Here is a 22,698-nt window from a genome sequence, read left to right as displayed (position 1 = left end):
GCTGTGGACTTCTCGGTCCCCGTGAGCAGCTCTGGGATGACCTGGGCTGGTGAGGTCGTGTGTGGTGGGCAGCCCACAGTGGGAGGACCTGGACTGTCTAAGATTGAGGCTGCGGGAGGAGCGGAACAGCAAGCCTTCTCAGAGGACAGTGCACCCTCTTCACAGGTGGCGCTGACATTTCACCATATTCCTTTGCACACAACAACTGTTGAAATAAAAGCAGGGGAAACCTACCTGGCCCTTTCTGGACTGGCTCCATCCCCCAGGTAGCACTGACGCTAAAGCCTGGTGCATGCTAGGGGGCTGCATCCAAGCACAAGAAGGAGCCAGTAACAGAAACGGACGTCCTAGAATCTGGAATAAGAAGAAAGAGTAAACTTTCAAGTCATAGTATCCTAAATGAGCATTTCAGATTGGCTACTGAGGGCCCGTGGAACACAAGAGGAATCTGGTACTTTACCTTCGTAGATCTACTTTTTAAAAATGAGTTCCAGAACTCTCAGCTCTTCTTACAATTCAGGGCTTGAGATACTGGTACAAGTTCAGTTCAAAAGCTGGCAAAAGGCACCTTAAAAAGGCTCTGTGAATGTACTTTGCTGGTAACGTTTTGAGGAGGGAAAAAAAAAGGAATCCTCTTTACCATTCTTTTATCCTATTTGCATGGAACAGCTGGAATCCTGTTCCATGCCTATCCCGTACATCACAGCCACTTGCTGAGCCAACATCCCACTGCAGTGCCTCGGAATCTGCAGTGTCACTCCTCTTCTGCTTGTTCTCTGCAAAGTGAAGTCACAGGGACGGATCAGCCAACCTGACTTCTCACTGCCCTGCCCAGAATCCTTTGTGAACTGAAATGAGTCATCGCTCCAAGAAAAGCTACAGCCTCTGTTTGTCTGTGCAGGCTCCTTTGTCTGTGCAGTGCGGAGACGCGAGGTCAGAATGTACCCCAGGCGCGGGGTGGCGAGGGGCACATTCTCCTCTCCAAGGGGCCCAGGTCCCCTCCCATGCATTAGCACCAACTCATATTTTTTTAATCATGAAAAAGGTAAAAAGGGCACATACCTCCAGATGCTTGAAGAGAGAACACACACATTAAAATTGATCTGGCGTCATATACTCACCAGTCCGTAATTAGAGACCTGCCACATTTTCCTATTTTGTGTTAAGGCTGGCTTTGCATGGTGACGAAGGACGCATCTCCCTCCTGTGTGTAACAGGCGGTTCTACTGCACACCGTATCAAAGTTTAGCTGCAGTGAGCTATTTGTCATAAATTCCAGTTGCCGTGCAAGTCCTTGCAAGCCTGGGTCTCGTCATTCCCGACACACAGCGTCAGGCTCGCAGCCCGGGCAGCGGTGGAGCTCACCCAGCACCAGCCAGTGCGGCTTCTGCCGCTGCGAGGAGGGCGGCGTTGGGAATGAGGTCACTATGTCAGGAACTCGCTCTCAGCAGGAGCCTCTCCTGCGCGTACAACAACACAACTCCAATCGCACCGAGAAGTGGGATTCGTGGGATTTGGGGGGTGGCTGGTTCCTCCGCTTTTTCTGAAAAATGTCTACGGCTAAGATCAGCAAGGTGAAAATGAATCACGTATCTGCATAAAAATGTCCTTTTCATTGCACTACGGGTGCCACGCTCATTGTGAACCCCAGGCTGAATCACTCACGTGTACACCTGTGGACATGCATTTACACACCGACACACACACACCCAGAGGAATTTATGCCAGCAGAGAAAACATTAGTCTTTATTTAGAGTGCAAGAAGCAACACGTAAACATCTCAGGAGGAAGACGGGGGCGGCAGCTGAGAGAGAGGACACAATGGAAGGAGTAGAGCAGCCACATAAAACCCGAGAAAAATGGAGTCAGAGAGGCCAAGGAAACGAATCTCACGGCAGTGGTACTGCCAAACTCTCCCAAATCCAATAACGCCAAAACAGGCACCGCTCGCTGCCTCCGCTCAGGATCCAGATAACCGAAAAATTATCTCATTCTCAGAAACCCATAGGGGTGGGTGGCAGACGACTGTGCAGCAAATTCTCCCACATCCTCATGAACCCAGCAGCTCAGCTATCAGGGGCACAAAATGTGGGGTGCCAGCAAAGATGGGAAATGCACTGAAGCTCTTCATAAGGCGCCCCCAAAACTCAGAGTTACAGGGTCCCCACGTGGGTCTCCCGGCTAAAATCCTGAAAGCGTCCTATCCTCTCCTGACTCCGGTGATTCAGCCTGTCCTCCAGAACCTCCCCCAGCAGAGCTCAGGCTCTGGCAAAGGCCCCCCTGTGAGTTGAGTTCAAATCAGCGTCTCTTGTCACCCCTGCACAGTGACATCCATTCTGTCCTCGGGAGGCTACAAAACGTATAACCCTCTTCTGCGCCATCACCCATCCGATAGCTACAAACACTAACCAGGTCCCTGTGCCCAGATCAGCTCTTCTCTAGCTGCCTAGAGTCTGGGACACTCAGCAGGCATGCAGACTATATATTCATCTACTGATCCATTGAGATGCTTGCTTTGAATGTTATTAAATAAAACGTCTTCCATGCCCTCAACCACCTAACGCTTTTCACATCCTCTGCCCTCCTGGGGTCCCCCCTTTGCTCTGGTCTGGTGTATCCATTTCCCTCTGACGACGTGGCATCCTCCTGCTGAGTCCTCCCCGTGGCACTGTCTCCTCCCTGTCCTGGACTATCTGTCACCCTGTGACCCCCTTGAGAATGTGTTCCACACCAACTGCTACTGATGCACTTTTTAACAGCCTCATCAATTTTACCTTGTATGCTTGATCAGAAGCATATAAGGACCTAATAGGCCATATACAGATGAAAACATACATGTTTGGATATTAGAAATTATGACTACATTTTTATTTATACATTCTCATCCCTTTTCTTCAAATATTTGTTTTTTTTTTTCTTTCTCCACATACTTAACCAAATATGGTCTTGATTTTCCCTTCTAGGGTATGATTTTCTCTCCTCGTTGATAAGCCACTAGCTTCTCATGCATGCCACAGACTGAGCCTAGGGCCCAGCACCAGCGCCTCCAAACAAAGACACTCGCCTTTCATCAAACCTCTTTAAGTCTGGCTGTGTTGTTGGTTATAAATCCACCCAAACCCATGTAATCCAGCCCATTCCTGTCGGGCGTGGTCTGATCACTGTAAGGTCAGACAGGGTGCCTCATAAGAACACGCACCTTAAGAATGCAGTGATGGAAGCATACAACAAATGTATTACAAACTCATATCTAAATAGACATATCTGTAGTCCTGGCAGTGTAAGAGCCTTCTGGGAAGCCCTGGCTCACTGTACCACCTCCTGACAGTTAAAGACACAAGTTTCTTCTACGATCTATGAAAGGTTAAATATGTGGAGAAAGAAAAAAAATCCAAATACTCGAAGAAAAGGGATGAGAATGTAGAAATAAAAATGTAGTCATAATTTCTAATATCCAAGCATGCATGTTTTCATCTATATATGGGCCTAGTATGTCTGTACTTAGAAACTCACATCATCTTCACAACGACTCTGGAAGTTAAGTACTGGTGTGAGCCCCACTTAAAGAGGGGAACTCTCTTCCTGAAGCTCACAGAGCTGGTAAACGGCAGAGATGGGATTTCAACCCAAGGCAGCTGGCTCTCAAGTCTGTTCTTTCAGCCACTGAAAGTCAATTTTACCTTTTACACGTTTATGTATGCTGTTCTACAGACTTCCTACATCATCTTCAACAACCATTGCTGTTGAAAGTCTGTTCTTTCAACAACACGTGTTACCTCTTGATTATTAAAATAAAAAAGCCACTGTAAACAAAAAAATGTCAAAACCTATATGTCAATTTTTAAATTTAGATTGAACACAATCTGCTTACTTGGCACATGGACCAATGAGGTCAAGGTCACAAGTGGGGTCTCCCGTAGAAGTTGCTTCTGCTGGGGTCTATGACCCCTAACGACTGCCCCTGAGTAGACTTTTATTGAAGGACCATGGAAAAGAATATACACGGTCAGGCAAAACCACCACAAGCTCATCTTGCTGCCCTACCGAGAGTACGGTGGGTTTCATAATGGACACCATTGGCCTCCACTGAGAAACAAAGACAAGAAAGGTCTGCTGATGCTTTACATCTCGGTGTCTGATGGCAAGATGAGCTCAAGAATCACATGCAGCCATCATTAGCAGTCCTCCTCCTGGCCCGGTGCCTCTTGCATCTTTGGATAACAGCTTCGGTGTTACAGTAAAGCTTTACGAACATCACACAGAGGACCGCAGAGGTGATTTGCTCAGTTGATGAAGTGTGGGCAGAGGCTGTGCTTGGCACTCGCCCCCGTCCTCGGCGGCAGATTAAATAGCAGCGTCACGTAGGGACACGGGGAGGATCTTAATAAACGCTTGATGGCTAATGGTCTCGCATGCTCTTAGAGCTGCTCCCCTTGAAAAAGCAGAGAGCAATAAATACCATTAAATCAATTAAAAATATTTATCAGGTGCCTAACTGCAAAGTCCTATGGTCAGTTCGGGAATTTAAATTTTAATCTTTAAGGTTGTGTACATATGGAGTATACAAACCTTGGTGCACACTCTCTCATGGACAAATGACATGGTGTCTGCCCTCAAGAAGCTTCAAATGTACTTGAGGAGGTAAGATACTCACATATAAAAAGTGCAAAAATACAAGGCAGTGTATTTCAAAGGGGAGGAACAGGTAACCAGTGCCCCCAAGAATTTTGAAGAAAAGAACCGGGGTCGAAACAGTCAGCAATGGCTTCCACGGAAAGGCCAACTTGTTCTAGAATCTGGACAGGTGAAAGAAAAGAGAAAGCACAGCCCATATGTCATAACATAAGCTCCATGAGCAGGGATGCTTTTTGCATGTTTTGTGTTTACAGGTATATCCCTGAAAGTGGCTAGCCAACAGCAGACCCCAAATCTATGCTGAAGGAAGGAGAGGACTGACCTGCAGGGAGGAAGCATGGACAAGGCGTGGAGCTGTGGATGGGAGGGAGGTGGGGATCATAAGGCAGGCAGGCCTGCCTGGGGCTGAGGGTTCATTACTGGGAAGTAGAGGAAGAGGAGGCAAGAGGGGTGGCCCAAGGTCAGATTCAGAACGTGGCGCACGGTGGCTCATGCCTGTAATCCCAGCACTTTGGGAGGCAGGAAGATCACTTGAGGGCAGGAGTTCAAGGCTGCAGTGAGCTATGATTGCACCACTGCACTTCAGCCTGGGAAAGAGAGCAAGATCCTGTCTCTAAAAATTAATCAATTAAAAAAATTTTAAAGAACAGTCTTTAATGGATAGGAAAATGGCCCACTTTATATTTGCAATGAATTTCACTCGGCATTTGCTAGACGGCCCTTAGTAAGTCTCCTCCCAAAGAAGGCTGACACCTCCATTCTCCAAAAACATATATAAGCTCATGGCAGCTCCCAGGAGGGAAGGGATGTTGACAATATGGTCAGACGCGGCTTCCCCCAGGGACTTCTTGGCCTCCTATCACAACTCAGGAGTCTGCGGTGTCAAGATTCTCTTCCCTTTTCAAGACTGCACCAGTCGGGAAGAAAACAATCCTAGTCTGTGACAATATTCCACTAAACCTCCTTTCGAGTCAAAACACACTTATAAAACACAGCACGTGAGATCCTAGCATGTGGCTGAGGTCACAGTAACGATGAATGAGTACCGCTCCTATATTCATTGTTCAACATCAGCATCTATGTCATTCAAGGGAAAGACGACCAGGAGAGCAAAGAAAGATGGTTATTTCTGATATGAGAAAAGCGCCATCAAGGAAGCATGGAGGGAACTGAGAGGTGCTTCAGGAAGGAAGAGGCACTGAGGCGGCCACACAGGATGGGCGAGTAAAGGGGTGGGGAGAGGAAAGATGAGAGTGTCTTTCCAGGCAGCAAGGCAGTATGAACAGAGACGATGTGGTTAGACAGTCTAAGATGTTTTGGAGAATGGCTGGTGGTAGATTCAGCATGGCTGGGTTGGAGCGATCTATGAAGGAGATTGGCAGCAACAAGGCCAAAGAGTCAGTCAGGCTGGGGTAAAGATAACATTAAATACCTGGAGAATGGCATTAAAGGTTTCTACAGGGGAGATGTTCCTCATGCTGAATGTTTAGGTTATGCAGGCAACAGGGTATAGGATGCATCCAAAGGAAAAGATAATTACTGAGGCAAGGTAAAAGCCTACTGTGAGAGAGTGAACAAAATGTAAAGAGTGCTTAACCAGGGAACAGAGAGAAGCAGAGAGACGTGAGATAACTTTTCTGTTTCACAAAAGTACTATCCAACATTTCCAACATGAAATACTGCAATGCTATCAGAAATGCATGAGTTTCACAACGCACCTAACACTACCTCCCCAGAATCTATCGAAAAGACTATCTGTGCTATAGCAGTAGCCTGACATTTGGAGTAGTGCCCAGGGTAGAATATTAGCACAAACTGAGAAATAAAGGGAAGAGGAGAAATTCTCTAAACAAAAACCCTGGGCACCAATAACAGATTATACTTTCTTAGTTGCATAAAATTGATTTAAAAAAAGACACAAATTAAAAACTCAACAAAAGCAGTTTGGAAAACAGAAAGTTCCTACATTTTTAGGGCCTTTATAGCCCAGGATTGACTAAGTGGTGGAAGAAACCATTTCAGTTAAATTGGGTAAGATTTCCTTGCACTGTATATGTAAGGAAACGAAATACTTTTAAAAAATACACTTGGTGTTCTTACAAGTATTAGAGAGCAACACTATGAACATGAAGTGAAGAACATGGCTATTCTGTTACTTAAATTCTCAAAAGTCAATTCTCATAGGATTGGGAATACTGAATAAGTGCAGGTAAGAGCTGGAGGAGACACAGAAAAACATCTAGTACATCGTCACTTAATCGTATATAATCCTAGAGCCCAAAGTGGGAAGGTGACTTGCCCAGGTTGCAAAGATTTACTAGCAAAACCAGAACTAGCACTCAGGTCCCCTGCTTCTCAGTGCAGGTGTCCCTCCATTACTCCACAACACCTTGTAAAACATATCGAAAGAAAAGTCAACTGTAAGGCTTTTCCAGATGCACTTTGTGTTTTGTTGTTTTGTTTTGTTTGAGACAGAGTCTCACTCTGTTGCCCAGGCTGGGGTGCAATCTTGGCTCACTGCACCCTCTCTACCTCCTGGGTTCGAGTGATTCCCCTGCTTCGGCCTCCCAAAGTGCTGGGATTACAGACGTCAGCCACTGCGCCCAGCCGCAGGTGCACTTTGGATAAAAAATTACAAATGAAGTATGCAGATATCTAATTTTTTCTATACCACATTGTGGTATAAACTATTTTTCTGCCCTAAGTTATTCTAATCAATATCTAAAGAAGACACGTAAGGAAAAGATGAAAATAAAATGAGGAAAAACTGAGGAGCTTATGATTTTTCAGTTAAAAAGCCAGATCCTAAATTTGTTGTTTTAACATTAAACAATAAGAAAACGATGAGACAGCACAGAAAAACGAAGTGTTGCCCTTCTCCATTACAATTTTATTACACAGCATTTGGATTTACAGACTATTTATTTCCAACCGACTGGGTTAAAACATGCCTGAGTGTATCTCAGACGTTTCTATCTCGTATCTAGTATTTAAACTGCAGAGAATAATGATGGAGGCCCACAGAAGCCCCCAATATGCAGAGGAAAAACAATTAGATTCTACTGTGAAGACGCCCTGAAATTCATACAGTCTACGCATTCCACTCTGTAATAGAACCCTGATTGCCCTAATAACAAAAGTTTAAAACTTTGTTTACAATGAACACCATTCAATATTACTTTCCCAAATTTACAAGTGAACTGACCCTTTAGGGAGACCATCCACATTCATCTTGAGGTTGTATAAACCTGCCAGTGTATGGCCCCAGTCCCTTGGGACAAATATGCCCCCAATTTGAGAAACAACAACTACATCTAAAAATAAGCCCTAAAAATGGTATTTCCCAATTAGTTTTCAAAACTATCATCAGTATTTCTGTTGCTTTAAACATATACTGCTATTGAGTCCTAGAGCTCTTTTAGCTGGAATTAGTTATAAGGTCAAAGAGCTGAGAAACTGAGTTACTTTGTCCCTGGCTTATTTAATTAGAATTAAGTTATCCTCTCTGTGGGTTGCATTCCTTCTCTGCAAGATGGAATTGGGAAAAAAATATGAAGGTTGCAAAGACTGTCATATTTTTACAAAGCAGACATAGCAATAGAATCAACCTCTGACCTCAAGGTGCTTCCAATTAACTGAGGAATGAAAAGTAAACATACATGAAAAGAAAGTATCACAATACTTCTAAAAAAAAAAAAACTATGAATAAGAGGGAAAAAAAATCCGCTCCAAACTAAGTCCAGACGGAGTGTAAAGTAAAGAAATACTGGCCAAACATTCTCATCACAAAGCTGAACTCAGCATGACCAGGCTGAATTTGTACTTCTCACAGTCCCCAGTTGAACCAGTTGGAAGGGGCACACCACAATGGAACACCCAGTTCAGGGAGGTTTGCAGGGACCTTCCAAGGGCTGCTTTCCCGACACCTCCGTATCCGGGGACAGACTCCTAATGTCCACCTCTATCCCTACTGACAAGAATGACAACAGTATCCGGACTGTTGTGTTTGCCTGGTGAAAGTATAGTTATTTTCAGCACGCAAAAACAATCCAATATTCGCTGGCTTAAAAGTAAACATTATTTGGGCTTTGCTCTCCTCTATACCTTTCGTATCACAGCCATGAACTTCTACTCTCCTGCTAACATCTTTAATGTACATTAGCCTCATCCTCAGTATCACCTCCCTATATCACCTCATGGAAGTTGGATCATGCATTTTTGTTTATAAAGCTAGAAAATGTCATAAAATCCTGATGTAAAAAAGTAAAAACTAGTCATAATTTCTTTTATCTCTCTGAATGAATAAAAATAACATAATTTGTTTTCTAAGATCACAGTGATTATACAATTATCTATATTTGTGCTGTCAAATAGAGTAGCTACTAGGCATGTGTGGCTATTTAATTATAAGTTAATCTAAATTAAATAAAATTAAAATATTAGTTCCTCAGGAATAATACTGGCCAAACATTCTCATCACAAAGGTGAACTCGGCATGACCGGGCCTAAAATATTAGTTCCCGAGGAACTAACATAAGACCTGAAATATAAGACCTAACAATATATTTAGAATCTGGATTTTTAACTAAAAAATCATAAGCTCTCAGTTTTTCTCCTTTTACTTTCATCTTTTCCTTCCTTGTCTTCTTAGGACATTGATTAGAAGAACTTAGGGCAGAAAAAGTTTATGTCATAGTGTTGTATGGAACTTTCTGAGGAACTAATATTTAATTTTATTTAATTTAAATTAACTGAAAATTAGGAACTAATATTGTTAGTTCCTAATAACATTTAAAATAATAATAAAATATTATTTCAAGTGCTCAATAGCTACATGTAGCTAGTATTTACAATGCTGGACAGAGCAGATACAGAACATTTTCATCATCTCAGAAAATTATACTGGACAGTACTGATCTGGTTAATCAACAGGCAATCACAAGAATATCAGTGATATGGTTTGGATCAGTGTCCCTGCACAAATCTCATGTCAAATTGTAATGAATTCCCAGTGTTGGAGGTGGGGCCTGGTGGGAGGTGACTGGAGTATAGGGGCGGAGTTCTCATGAATGAGTTAACACCATCTCCTCGGTACCGTTCTTGTGACAGTGAGTGAGTGAGTTATTCTGAGATCTGGTTGTTTAACAGTGTGTAGCACCTAGCCCGCCCCCCGACCTTTTTGTTTCTCCTGCTCTGGCCATCCAACAATGCTGGCTCCCTCTTTGCCTTCTGCCATGACTGTAAGTTCCCTGAGGTCTCACCAGAACCAGATCCTGCCATGCTTCCTCTACAGCCTGCAGAGTCACAAGCCAATTAAATCTCTTTTCTTTATAAATCACCCAGTCTCAGGTATTTCTTTATAGCAATGTGAGAACAGAATAATAAAATCGGGTACCATTCACTTTTGCCAAGAAAACTCATATTTTTAACATAATTTTGAAAATTAACATATACAAAATTGAGGCCTCTTTTGATGTACAGATTCTGTAAGTTTTAACACATGTGTAGATTTGCCTCCTTGCCATCACTCGGGATAGAATCAGATATGGAATTGCTCTATCACCCCAAAGAACTCCTTCCTGTTGTGCCTTACACAAAACCACTGGTATGTTATTTTTCCTTATCATTTTGCCATTTCTAGAGTGTCATATAAATGGAATCATATAGCATGTAACTTTTTGAGACTGGCTTCTTCCACTGAGCCTAATGTTAAAATGTATCCATGCTGTTGCAAGTACTAGGAATGGGATTGCTGGATCATATGGTAAGGATATATTTAACTTCATCAGAAACTACTGAAGTAGGATTGCTTTGGCTATTCAGACTCTTTGTTAGTTTCTGGAGGCATCACATCACCTGACTTCAAATGATACTACAAGGCTATAGTAACCAAAATAGTATGGTACTAGTACCAAAATACATACATAAATCAGTGGAACAGAATAGAGAACCAAGAAATAAAGCCACATAACTACAACCAACTAATCTTTGACAACGTTGACAAAAATATACAACACGGGGAAAGGACACCCTATTCAATCAATGCTGCTGGAAAAATTGGAAAGCCAATATGTAGAAGAATAGAACTGGACTCCTATCTCACTCCATATACAAAAATTAAATCAAGATGGATTAAATATTTAAATATAAGACCCGAAACTATTAAAATCCTAGAAGAAAATCTAGGAAAAACTCTTCTGGAGATTGGTCAAAGCAAAGAATTTATGACTAAGTCCTCAAAAGGAAATGCAACAAAAACAAAAAAAGACAAATGGGACCTAACTAAACTAAATAGCGTTTGCACAGCAAAAGAAATAATCAACAGGGTAAACAGACATCCTACACAATGGGAGAAAATATTTGCAAACTATGCATCCAATGGAGGGTTAATAGCCAGAATCTACAAGGAACTCAAATAACTCAACAAGAAAGAAACAAGTAACCCCATTAAAAAGTGGACAAAGGATGTGAACAGAAATTTTTCAAAAAAACAGGCAAGAGGCCAACAAACATATGAAAAACATCACTGATCAACAGATGTTGTGAGGATGTGGAGAAAAGGAAATGCTTATACACTGTCTGTGGGAATGTAAATTAGTACAACCTCTATGGAAAATAGTATGGCGATTTCTCAGAAAACTAAATATAGAACTACCTTTGATCCAGCAATCCCACTACTGGGTGTCTACCCAAAGGAAAAGAAATTATTTTACCAAAAAGACACCTGCACTTGTATGTTTATTGCAGCACTACTCACAAGAGGAAAGATATGGAACCAACCTAAGTGTTCATTAACAGATAACTGGACTAAAAATGTGATACACACACACACACACACGAAATGGAATGCTACTCAGCCATAAAAAAGAATTAAATCATGCTTTTGCATGCAAAAGCAGCAACATGGATGGAACTGGAGGCCATTATCCTAAGTGAAATTACTCGGAAAGTCAAAAACTGTATTTATAGTACAGTTATAAGTGGGAGCAGAATCAGATATGGAATTGCTCTATCACCCCAAAGAACTCCTTCATGTTGTGCCTTACACACTTCTAATCCCGTGGATACATTTTAACATTAGGCTCAGTGAAAGAAGCCAGTCTCAAAAAGTTATTGCAGGGTGGAATAACAGACATTAAAGACTCTGAAAGGAGTCTTTCAGAGTAGGAGGGTAGAAGGGAAGTGAGGGATCAAATACTACCTATTATACTACCTATTATATTGCCTATTGGGTACAATGTACACTGTTTGGGTGACAGTTACACTAAAAGCCCAGACTTTACCACTACACGATATATCCATTTAATACAACTACACTGACATCCCTAAATCTATAAAAATAAAAATAAATTTTAAGAAACTACTGAACTATTTTCCAGACTGGCTATACAATCTTGCCTCTAACTGGCAATGCCATTCTAGGAACTTTTTCTGTAAATTTCTTGGGATTATCTATATGGTCAATCAAGTTGTTTGCAAACAGGCAGTTTTATTACAGCTTGTAAGCCTTTCATTTCTTTTTCTTACCTTATTCCAACGGATAGAAACTCCAGTATCATGTTCAACAGGAATGGTAAACGTGAACATCCTTGCCCTGTTTCCAGTCTTAAAGGGAGGGTATTAGGTCTTTCACCATCAAGTATGATGTTAGCTACAGGTTTCTTTTTCTTCAACTTTTATTTTAGATATGGGGTATATGCGCAAGTTTGTTACATGGGTATATTGCATGCCACTGAGGTTTGGGGTATGAGTGATCCTGTCATCCAGGTAGTGAGCATAGTACCCCATAGGTAGTTTTTAATCCATGCCCTCCTCCCTCCCTCGCCCTCTAGTAGTCTGCAGTGTCTATTGTTATCATAGCTGCAGATTTTTGTGGACGTTCTTTATCAGGTCAAGGAAGTTTCCTTTTAATCCTACATAGATTGTTGAGAGCTTTTATCATGAATGTATGTTGAATTTTGTCAACTTCTTTTTCTGAATCTGTTAATATTATTGTGTGGTTTTTTTCTTCTTTGGTATGTTAATATGATAGATTACATTGACTGATTTTCTTTTTTGTTTGTTTGTTTTTGAGATGCAGTCTCGCTCTGTTGCCCAGGCTGGAGTGCAGTGGCACAATCTTGGCTCACTGCAACCTCCACCTCCTGGGTTAAAACAATTCTCCTGCCTCAACCTCCTGCGTAGCTGGGACTACAGGCATGTGCCACCACGCTCAGCTAATTTTTGTATTTTTTAGTAGAGACAAGGTTTCACCATGTTGGCCAGGATGTTCTCGATTTCTTGACTTCGTGATCTGCCTGCCTTGGCCTCCCAAAGTGCTGGGATTACAGCTGTGAGCCACTGTGCCCAGCCCTACATTGACTGATTTTCAAATGCTGAATTAGCCTTATATTCCAAGCCTAAATCCACTCGGTCACGACTTGTTATTATTTTTATTATTGCCTAATTCAATGTACTAATATTTTGTGAAGGATTTCTGCATCTATGTTCCTAAGAGACATTGGTCTGCAGTTTTCTTTTACTGTACTAACTTTGTCTGGTTTGGTAACCAGGATAATGCTGGCTTCACAAAACGAGTTGGGAAGTGTTGCCTCCTCTTTTGTTTTTTGAAAAAGATCTTACAGAATTGATGTCATTTCTTCCATAAATGTTTGGCAGAGAATTCTACCAGTGAAACCATCCAAACCTGTAGTTTTTTAGGTTTTGATTTTTGAGTTTTTGGTAAAGATTTAATTATACATTGAATTTATTGAGATATAAAGGGATATTTTGGGGTGAGTTTTGGCAGCCTCTTCTTTCTAGGATTTGGTCCATTTCATCTATATTGTTGAATTTATGTGCACAGAGCTCTTGATGGTATTTGCTTATTATATTTTTGTGGGGACTATAGTGATATGCCCTCTTTCACGCCTTACAATGGTAATTTATGTCATATTTCCTTGTCAATCTGGCTAGAGGTTTATCAGCCCTTGATATACTTAAAAAACCAGATTTTAAATTTTATTGGTTTTCTCCACTATTGTTTTCAAATTCATTGATATCTACTCTTATCTTTACAAAATTCCTTCTTTCTGCTTGCTTTAGACTTGTTTTGCTCTTCTTTTTCTAGTTTCTTTAGGTAGAAGCTTAGATTGCTCATTGCAGTTCTTTTTTTCTTTTCTAATATGAGGGTTTAATCCTCCATATTTCCCTCTAAGCCCTGATTTAGCTACTTCATATGAATTATGATATATTGCATTTTCAATTTTGTTCGCTTCAAAATATTTTCTGCTTTCTCTGAGACTTTGATTCACAGATCACTTAGAAGTAGGTTGTTTAATTTCCTAGTATTTAGAGATTTATCAATGATCTTTCTTTTGTTGATTTCTAGTTAAATCTCATTATGGTAAGATAACTACTTTTGATTATTTCAATTCTTTTAATCATTTTTAGGTTTGTTTTATGTCTCTGGCTATCATCTATTTTTCTGAATGCTCCCTGAGGATTTTAAAGGAATGTATATTCTGCTATTTGAGGGAGGAACACTTTATAAATGTCAATTAGCAAGTCTGATGGCATTGTTCAGTTTTTCCATATCCTTACCGCTATTCTATCTACTTGTTCTTGCAATTATTGGGGGAGCTGTGTTGAAGCCCCTAACTATAATTGTCCATTTTTCCTTTCAGTTCTATTCTGTTTCATGTACTTTGAAACTTTGTTGTTAGGTACATACACTTTTTTATGCTTGTTATGTCATCATGGTGAACTTACCCATTTTTCTTTATGTAATGTTCTTCTTTATCCCTGGTAATTTTTCTTGCTCTACAGTCTACTATTTCTGATATTAATATGGCCCCTCCAGCTTCCTTATGATTAGTGTATATCACTTTACTTTTAACACATTCATTTCATTATATTTAAAATGTATTACCTGTAGATAGCATATACTTTGGTCATTTAAAAAAAACCCATTCTGACAATCTCTGTCATTTAATTTGTATGTTTAGATCATTTATATTTAATATAATTAGTTATATGTTGAAAATTAAATATACCCTTTATGATTTATTTTAGGTTTCTTCCCTCATTTTGTTCCTGTTTTTCCTTTCCTAATTTTATTTGAATTATTTGAATATTTTCAGTGCTCTATTTTTGTTTATCTATTGAGTTTTTACTATATTCCTTTGTATGGTGTCTTTAGCTGTTGCTCTACACATTTCAAATATATATACTTAACTTTTCACAGTCTACTTAGAATTAACATTTTACTACTTCAAGTGGTAAATCTTACCATCATTTTAGTCCTTTAACCTCTTCTCTTTATCTTACAATTGTCATATGTGTTACATCTATATACAATGAAACTCTACCAATGCTAGAATATTTGATTTACATTATTATACGTGTATATATTTTTTGACACAGTTTTGCTCTATCACCAGGCTGGAGCGCAGTGGCACGATCTCCGCTCACTGCAACCTCTGCCTCCTGGGTTCAAGCAATTCTCCTGCCTCAGCCTCCTGAGTAGCTGGGACTACAGGCATGCGCCACCACGCCCAGCTAATTTTTGTATTTTTAGTAGAGATGGGGTTTCCCCATGTTAGCCAGGATGGTCTTGATCTCTTCACCTCGTGATCCACCCACCTCGGCCTCCCAAAGTGCTGAGATCAGAGGCATGAGCCACGGCACCCGGCCTATTATACATATTTTAAAGAACTTAAGAGAATAATTATACTTACTCAGGTATTACTACTGTTGCTTTTCTTTTTCTCTTCATGTTTCAAGTTTTCCTCTGGTATAATTTTCTGTCTATCAGCATTTCTTTTAGAGCAAGTCTTCTGGCAGTGAATTATTGCTTTCTTTTATTTGAGAATTTCATTTTTTTACCTTCGTATATAAAGAATATGTTCCCTGGTTATTTTAAAAATAGTGTTCCACTTTACTTTGGCCTTTGTGGTTTCTAACAGAAAATCTTCAGTCATTCAACTTGTTCTATTATATGTTATGTATCATTGGTATGTCTAAACATACCAATTAAATCTGCAGTAATTCCACTTGTTCTATTATATGTTATGTAGCATTTTTCCCTATTTGCTTTCAATATTTTTCTCTCTTTAGTTTTCAACAGTTTATGATGTGTCAGGGTATGCATTTCTTTGATTTTAGCCTGTTTAGGTTTGTTCAGCTTCTTAAACTTAAAAGCTTACGTCTTTGACCAAATTTAGTTGCCAACCATTATTTCTTCAAATCACACTCTTTTAGGAACTTTGATTACACAAATGTTGGACATTTTTGGTATGGTCTCACACATCCTTGAAGCTCTGTTTACTTATTTTTTTTTCAATCTTTTTCTCTGTTGTTGAGATTGAAAAATTTCTATTGCTCTATCTTCAAGTCCACTGTCTCTTCTCTTTCTATTATCTTTATTCTGTTGTTGAGCCCACCCATGAATTTTTATTTTTGATTATTATATACTTAAGTTCTAAAATTACCACTCACTTCTGCATTATATAATCTAATCCCACACTTCTGGGGCCATGATTAGAATAACTGATTTAAATCTTTGATAATTCCAACATCTGTGACACCTCAGTATTTGCAACTGTTACTTGTTCTTTCACATACAAATTGAGATTATCCTAATTCTTCATATGCTGGCTAATTTTTAGTAATGTTGATTATTATATTATGAGAGTCTGAGTCTTTAAATCCTAAGGACAATGTTGAATTTTTTTTTAAGCACGTGATCAACATTGTTAAGTTCAGGCTGCGATTTCCAAACCACCTCCTGTCAGCTGAATGTCACTTCAGTGCAGAAAGCTTTTGCAATGCTATTTGGATCTGTCTTACATGTATACCATGCAGTGGTCAGCCTGGGACCTGTATGATCTAGTTCATATTTCAGCTCTCAAAGCGTTTGTAATGCTGCTACAATGAGATCCAAACATGCACAGCTCAGAAGCGAGTCCAGGAGTTCATACAATATTTTATGCAATAGCTCTCTTGATCCTCTCTGTGATCTCCCCAGTACCTTCCAGTACCCTAGGGCCCCTTTTCATGGTCCTTCTGCTAGAACGCTGGGTTTAGTTGCCTTGCTCAGCCACATACTTCTAGCACAACTGCATTTCAATGTGGTGTCAAGTGGCAGAAGGACAGAGAGAGGGAAGAAAAGCAATGGGAATTCGCCCCATGCTCTTAGGACCACAGTTCCCTTCATCAGAAAGAAGGAAATCCTCCTCCCCCAGCACGCACAGTTTTGGATGTCTGCCCAGCCCTACGCCGCTGTGCAGGACTGGCTATGGGTTGGGAAGGGAGAGAATGAGGACGGTGGCTTCTTCCACTCACTCTGAAGTCAGCACTCCCTTTTCCTGCTTCTCAGGTCAGGAAGCAAGGGCTTCCCTTGAAGATCTTTCTGTCCACACCAGTGTGACCTACTGGATTTCGGGCTACCTCGGAGTCTATGCCAGGTGATACAGTTTAGTGGAACTTCAAATTCTGATCTCCTTCCCCACTGTGCCTGCTGCGCCATGCATTCTGCCCATGGTCTCAGCTACACGCTCCCTCTTGCTCGGAAGCAGAATCCATCACTACTTTTTAGTGTCTGAAATAGCACTGTTAGCAGGAGAAGCAAATATGTTCACTTTGGACTTTGTTTTTCTTTTATAAAGACTTACTTTTATTTTAGGACTGCTGCCATTGAGATTTTTACAAGTTTTATTTTAGCCTTAAAAAATATCATTTCACTTCATCCACTTACCACATACCAGACACTTAGCCTTTTCCCACCTCTGTGATAATAGTGGACAGATATGGGTGACTCAAAGTTAGCTTCCTTTTTGTGGTTCTGGCCTCTTTGGCCAACTATTTTCTTTGGAGTTACTAATGAGAAGCCAAACTGATTGACATGAGTGCTGTCCTCTCTTTCCCCAAGTCCACCCTCTGGCCAGAGGTACTAATGAGCTTTGTCATCAGTGTTAGGTGGATCAGGAGACAGGAGACACCCACATGACCCACAGACCAGATCATTAGCATCAAATATAATTATTGAGTTCATTGTTTCCTTTTCTGACCCTCTCCTATCCACATCACACACACAATAGTGATGGGTGCTTTCAAAAACTCACCTTAGCCCTGACTGAGGGCATTACAACAGAGAAGAGAAACAGGTATGGCCTGAGACTTTGCCTCAATAATGTTCAGTCCTCCTACTTTTACTTCAAACTGTTGGTATTTGTGGTCTTTAGACGAGTATCACTCAAGTTTGTCTACTATATGAACATGATTGGCTTCTATACTCAACACAAAAAGTTCCACCAAAAAAACCCCTCAGATATTACATCTTGACAGTTACACTACCATGTACAAATAACCTGACCCCAAAATTCTAATGGCCTTCTCACTGGGGGATATGACCCCAACGGTTATACTAAAAAGAGCTCCAAGAAGGCAATGTTCATATCATATATATTAGTATGTCATAGCGAGGGCAGTTTACTGATAATAGGACAGCCTGTTGAACAGAAATCTTGAGTATTTGGCAGGATGAATAGGCAAGGTATATTTATAATTCTACTCAATTAGAGAGTGAAATGTGAAAGTCAATATATGCAGTATGAGCAGATTTGCAAGAAAAGGTTTATGGGTAATAGATAAACTTTCTTACTCACCCAAATGAGGATTTTAATCTCTGGCTGCTGGCTGCAGCACTTTGGTGGGGGAACCAGTGGGGACAGAGAAGAAGGTGGCTCAGCCCAAAGTGCTCCATGGAGATGCCTCCAGCTGAGAGCGGGGGCCACCTGAACATCCTCCTTGTGTGTATGTGGTGGCTGCCCTTCCTCCTGTGTGATTCCCCTGACACTTAACAGTTCTAGGCAAGGGTCCGGTCGGGGGCAGTGATGTGGCCTGGGCCACCGAATGGGGTCCCAGGGGCTCCTCCTCAGTGAATGGCAAACTGTGCTTCATCTGCTTGGCATAGTGGGACTCCCTGAGGAGCACCCAACCCAACTGAGAAAACAGTGTTCACTGTCCAGCTTGTGGCTGGGCAATCATTTAGACTGAATTATCAGCATGGATATTGCTGATAGACTTCAGAGAACGAAGGCTACCACAGATGTCAATGATACCACATTTGACACCACTGTTTGACTGAAGCCATGAGAAATTATAAAGCAAACAAAAGCTGATTTCTAACTCAACCTCAGGACAGAAAATTCAGCTGGAACCACACACACACACACACACACACACACACACACACACACGTACATGTAGTTATAGACTGAGATTGAGAAACCTAGCAAGACAGTATAAAGTGTTTTTTTCATGCATGGGCCAAGAGCACTGCGGCACAGTCTCTATTGAGACGGGAATGAATGGCTGATGGATCAGCTCCTTTATACTTTGTTCAGATCTGTGGTCCTAAATCAATAGTTTCCCCAACACAAGATAAGTAAATTTAACACCTAAAACCTGCAACCATGGCAGGGTGTGGTGGCTCATGCCTGGAATCTCAGCACTTTGGGAGATTGAGGTGAGAGGATCTCTTAAGTCCAGGAATTCAAGGCTAGCCTGAGCAATATAGTGAGATCCCATCTCTACGGAAAACTTTTAAAAATTAGCCAAGCATGGTGGTGCGTGCCTGGAGTCCCAGCTACTCAGGAGGCTGAGGTGGAGGGATGACTTGAGCCCAGGAGTTGAAGGTTGCAGTCAGCTATGATTGCACCACTGCACTCCAGCTTGGGTGACACAGTAAGATCCCGTCTCAAAAAAAAACCCTGCAACCCTGAAAATGGTAAGTTCAAAGTTCATAGATTATGAATAAGCAGAAATCTAGCGGGGTATGGTAGCTCACACCTATAATCTCAGGGCTTTGGGAAGCTGAGGCGGGAGGGTGGCTTGAGCCCGGGAGTTCAAGAGCAGCTTGGGCAACAAAGCAAATCCTGTTGCTGTATTTTAAAAAATAATTTTAAATACAAATCAGGCTAATTTTTAAAAGTGTTTCCAAATATCAAACTGTTAAGATAAATTAATTCTAAATTTGCAAAAGCTATCAATACAAGTTGTCTGTAAGCTCTTTTATAATAAAAAACCATGCTGCATTTTCTTCCTTCCACATTTTATTTTATCCCATCCTTGCTGGTAAGTCACTGCCGTAACAAGCTCTTAATGTCTGTTCATGTAACACGTACACTGATGAAGCAGACTACATTCTTAATGATCTATTCAGATTAGTAGATTTTTCTGTTAACTTTCAAAAATCTACATGTCTACCACATTCATATTTTGCAATAAAGGCGTCAATTCTCACAGGAACAGCAAAACTGGCCTCTTTAAAGTTCCACACCTCATAAAAGGCTTGTTTTAAGAACAAACAATTGATGAAGAAAGACATCACTCCCAATGTGATACCGTATCCTATTACTTTACACTAGAATCTAAAATATTCTCGCCTATACAGCTTAAAGTCATATGTACTTTTCAGGCAGTGCCAGGGCAAAAAAGAAAAAGGAAGTCATATGTACTTAATCATTGAAAGTCTTTAAAATTTCCCTCTTGTGTTATACCATTTACCTTCTATCCTTTCTATCCACCCTCCCCTCCCCCGGCCAAAGCCCTGCAACCCAACACCCCCCGCCCCCTTGCCGCAACCCAACCTACTCTCAGAAAAGAAAAAAACATCCCCTGGCAACAAAGATCCTTTTGATGACTTGGCTTGGGCCACAGAGTGTTCCGGAAAAAGGGTTGTTCTTTTCAGCCCTGCGTTTGTAGCAGTGAAGGTGGCAGGATTTCTGTCTCCCAAGCTGTCCTGGGCTGGTCACCTGGGAGCAGGTAGACAACAGCTAGACCAGTACTCCGTAAATTCTGGCCAGATTCTGTAGGTCTGTGCTTGTGCTTGTGTGGACAATTATTTTAACAGTCCACAATGAAAAGAAGAAAAGATAAGACAACAAAGAAAATTTCTCATAAAGATAACTTTACTTGGTCAAAAAATTGTCTTTAATTATGCTCTTCTTTGTGTGTGTGTGTGTGTGTGTGTGTGTGTGTAGGTATATGCATGTGTGCATGTTAAATGTCTTCTTTTTTAATGCAGTAATGGTGATAAGAGATGACAGATTTTTTTAAAAAGCACTTGCTTGCCAGAACTAAAAGCTGGCGACCTATGGTGATCCACACAAATTTTATTGAAGTGTTCTTTGAACGTGAAGTCCAAAAGTGTGAGAACCCTTGGATTAGATTTCAGACAGATGGGAGGGAAAAGGGCACAGGGATTGATAATCCTAACACACATCCTGAGGCCATTCCCCAACTCCCTTTGTGATGTTCAGAGTTTGGGAAGCAAAGTGTTACCCATCCTGATATCTTTTGCTTGATAAAAAGCATTAACACTTGCGTTTGAACTCACATGAGTTTCAGTTATTTTCTTAGTGTGTACCAATCCGGTGTTCAGCTGGATCCCCTCATGGGTTTTCCTTAAGTTTTGTCTTCCTCATTTTGTCTTATGCTCCTAAAAACATAGTAGACTTTCATAATTCATTTCCCAAGCTTTGCATTCATAAACTGTTATTTTATATTTCTAAGTTTTAACATTTTCATACTTTCGTGGCTCTACATTTTTCATAACCCAAAGTTGATGATCTTTTTAATCCAACACAGGATTATAACTACTTTCCTTCCTACTATCACCATTTTCATGACATCCTAAAATCCGGCTATGTCTGATTGCAGGAAACCCGAACAAAACAACTAGAGCGTAGAGCACGCAACAAGTTATCTAAGTTAGGTACATCTCCGGTCCCAAACATCCAACTGTCAGGTGTGGGCACCACCCATGGGTGGCCAGTGTATGCTCCCGTGCCTTCTTACCCTTCCTTCACTCTTCCTTAAAGACACCAAACACCATCATGTTCCCCTTTCTTCCTCTTGCACCACTCACTTTCTCAATGATAAACATTCTCACTCATATGCACACCCCATCATCTTTAACCGCTTTCCTCTCATTTCTTTTTTTTTTTTTTCTCTTGAGACGGAGTTTCGCTCTTGTTGCCCAGGCTGGAGTGCAATGGCACAATCTCGGCTCACTGCAACCTCCGCCTCCCAGGTTCAGGCAATTCTCCTGCCTCACTCAGCCTCCCGAGTAGCTGGGATTACAGGCATGCACCACCACACCCGGCTAATTTTGTATTTTTAGTAGAGATGGAGTTTCTCCGTGTTGGTCGGGCTGGTCTTGAACTCCCGACCTCAGGTGATCCGCCCACCTCGGCCTCCCAAAGTGCTGGGATTACAGGCGTGAGCCACCGTGCCCAGCCCCTCTCACTTCTAATGCCTACCCTTCCCACCTCCTACTCATAACAACTACACTTTACTGCCAATATGTACAAAGGGGCTTTCTACATGTCACGTCACTTTGTTCTCATAAGAACCTTATGAAACAAATACTATTATCTCCATTTCATGAATGAAATCAGGGAGAGTTAGGTAACTTGCCCAAGGTCACAGTTTTAATGACAGATTATATAATAGCTAAGACATTGATCGAGTTCTATCAAGGAAAAGAAAAAAGCAAAATTTGACAAAGTAAAGAACACTTTTCTTGTTTTAATAGCTCCCAAAAATACTTAAAATATTAAGTCACACTTTCCGCACAGGTCCTAGGTCATCCCTTCTAATTACAGCCATTTAAGCACTCATGCTAAAGATGAGTGAAAACTACTTTAAATTGCACGCCTCCTTGCTGAGTGTTCAGTACCTTCTATTTCCCACAGCCATCTGCAGCATTGTGGTCTCATGAAGGTTACGGTGAATGTGTGGCGTAGCCTGAGTCATCACCACCCCTGGGAACGGCTCCTGGGGGAGGCGCCGCCGGGAGGGTGACTGTGATGAAATGGAAATTCAGTGGACTCAAGAGACCCGTCCATCTGTCCATCAAATGCAGAACTGACTCAGGGCACTGTGGTTCTTTCCAGCTTTGGCTTTTTGGTTCCAAACAGTTGACTTCTCCATCTCTTTGGGAAACTCACTGTGTGTAAATTATTAAAACCAAATGCAGATTCTAAATTCATAACTATGGTCTGAGTTTCCTCTTCT

General features: G+C 41.1%; 1 protein-coding gene across 4 annotated transcripts in view; it reads right to left on the bottom strand.

The window, feature by feature from the left end:
* STOX2 (storkhead box 2) overlaps positions 1-22,698 on the bottom strand; it is a 224,385-nt gene that overhangs the window by 34,227 nt on the left and 167,460 nt on the right. The window contains exons 1-2 of one of the 4 annotated variants that reach the window (XM_034959475.3): positions 461-741; positions 235-354 (exon numbers count right to left, since the gene is read on the bottom strand). The exons of 2 other annotated variants lie outside the window; for them this stretch is intronic. In XM_034959475.3, coding sequence (XP_034815366.1) covers positions 235-259 — 25 coding nt within the window. In that variant the 5' untranslated portion in view covers positions 260-354; positions 461-741. Of the gene's footprint in view, positions 1-234; positions 355-460; positions 742-22,698 lie in introns of those variants that run through there. One more of the 4 variants, XM_034959476.3, reaches the window with a different exon arrangement.

Source organism: Pan paniscus, chromosome 3 (genome assembly GCF_029289425.2).
Source record: "Pan paniscus chromosome 3, NHGRI_mPanPan1-v2.0_pri, whole genome shotgun sequence".
In the NCBI taxonomy this organism is placed as follows: domain Eukaryota; kingdom Metazoa; phylum Chordata; class Mammalia; order Primates; family Hominidae; genus Pan; species Pan paniscus.
Note: the sequence above shows the minus strand (reverse complement) of the source record. Positions and strands in the feature narration are given on the sequence as shown.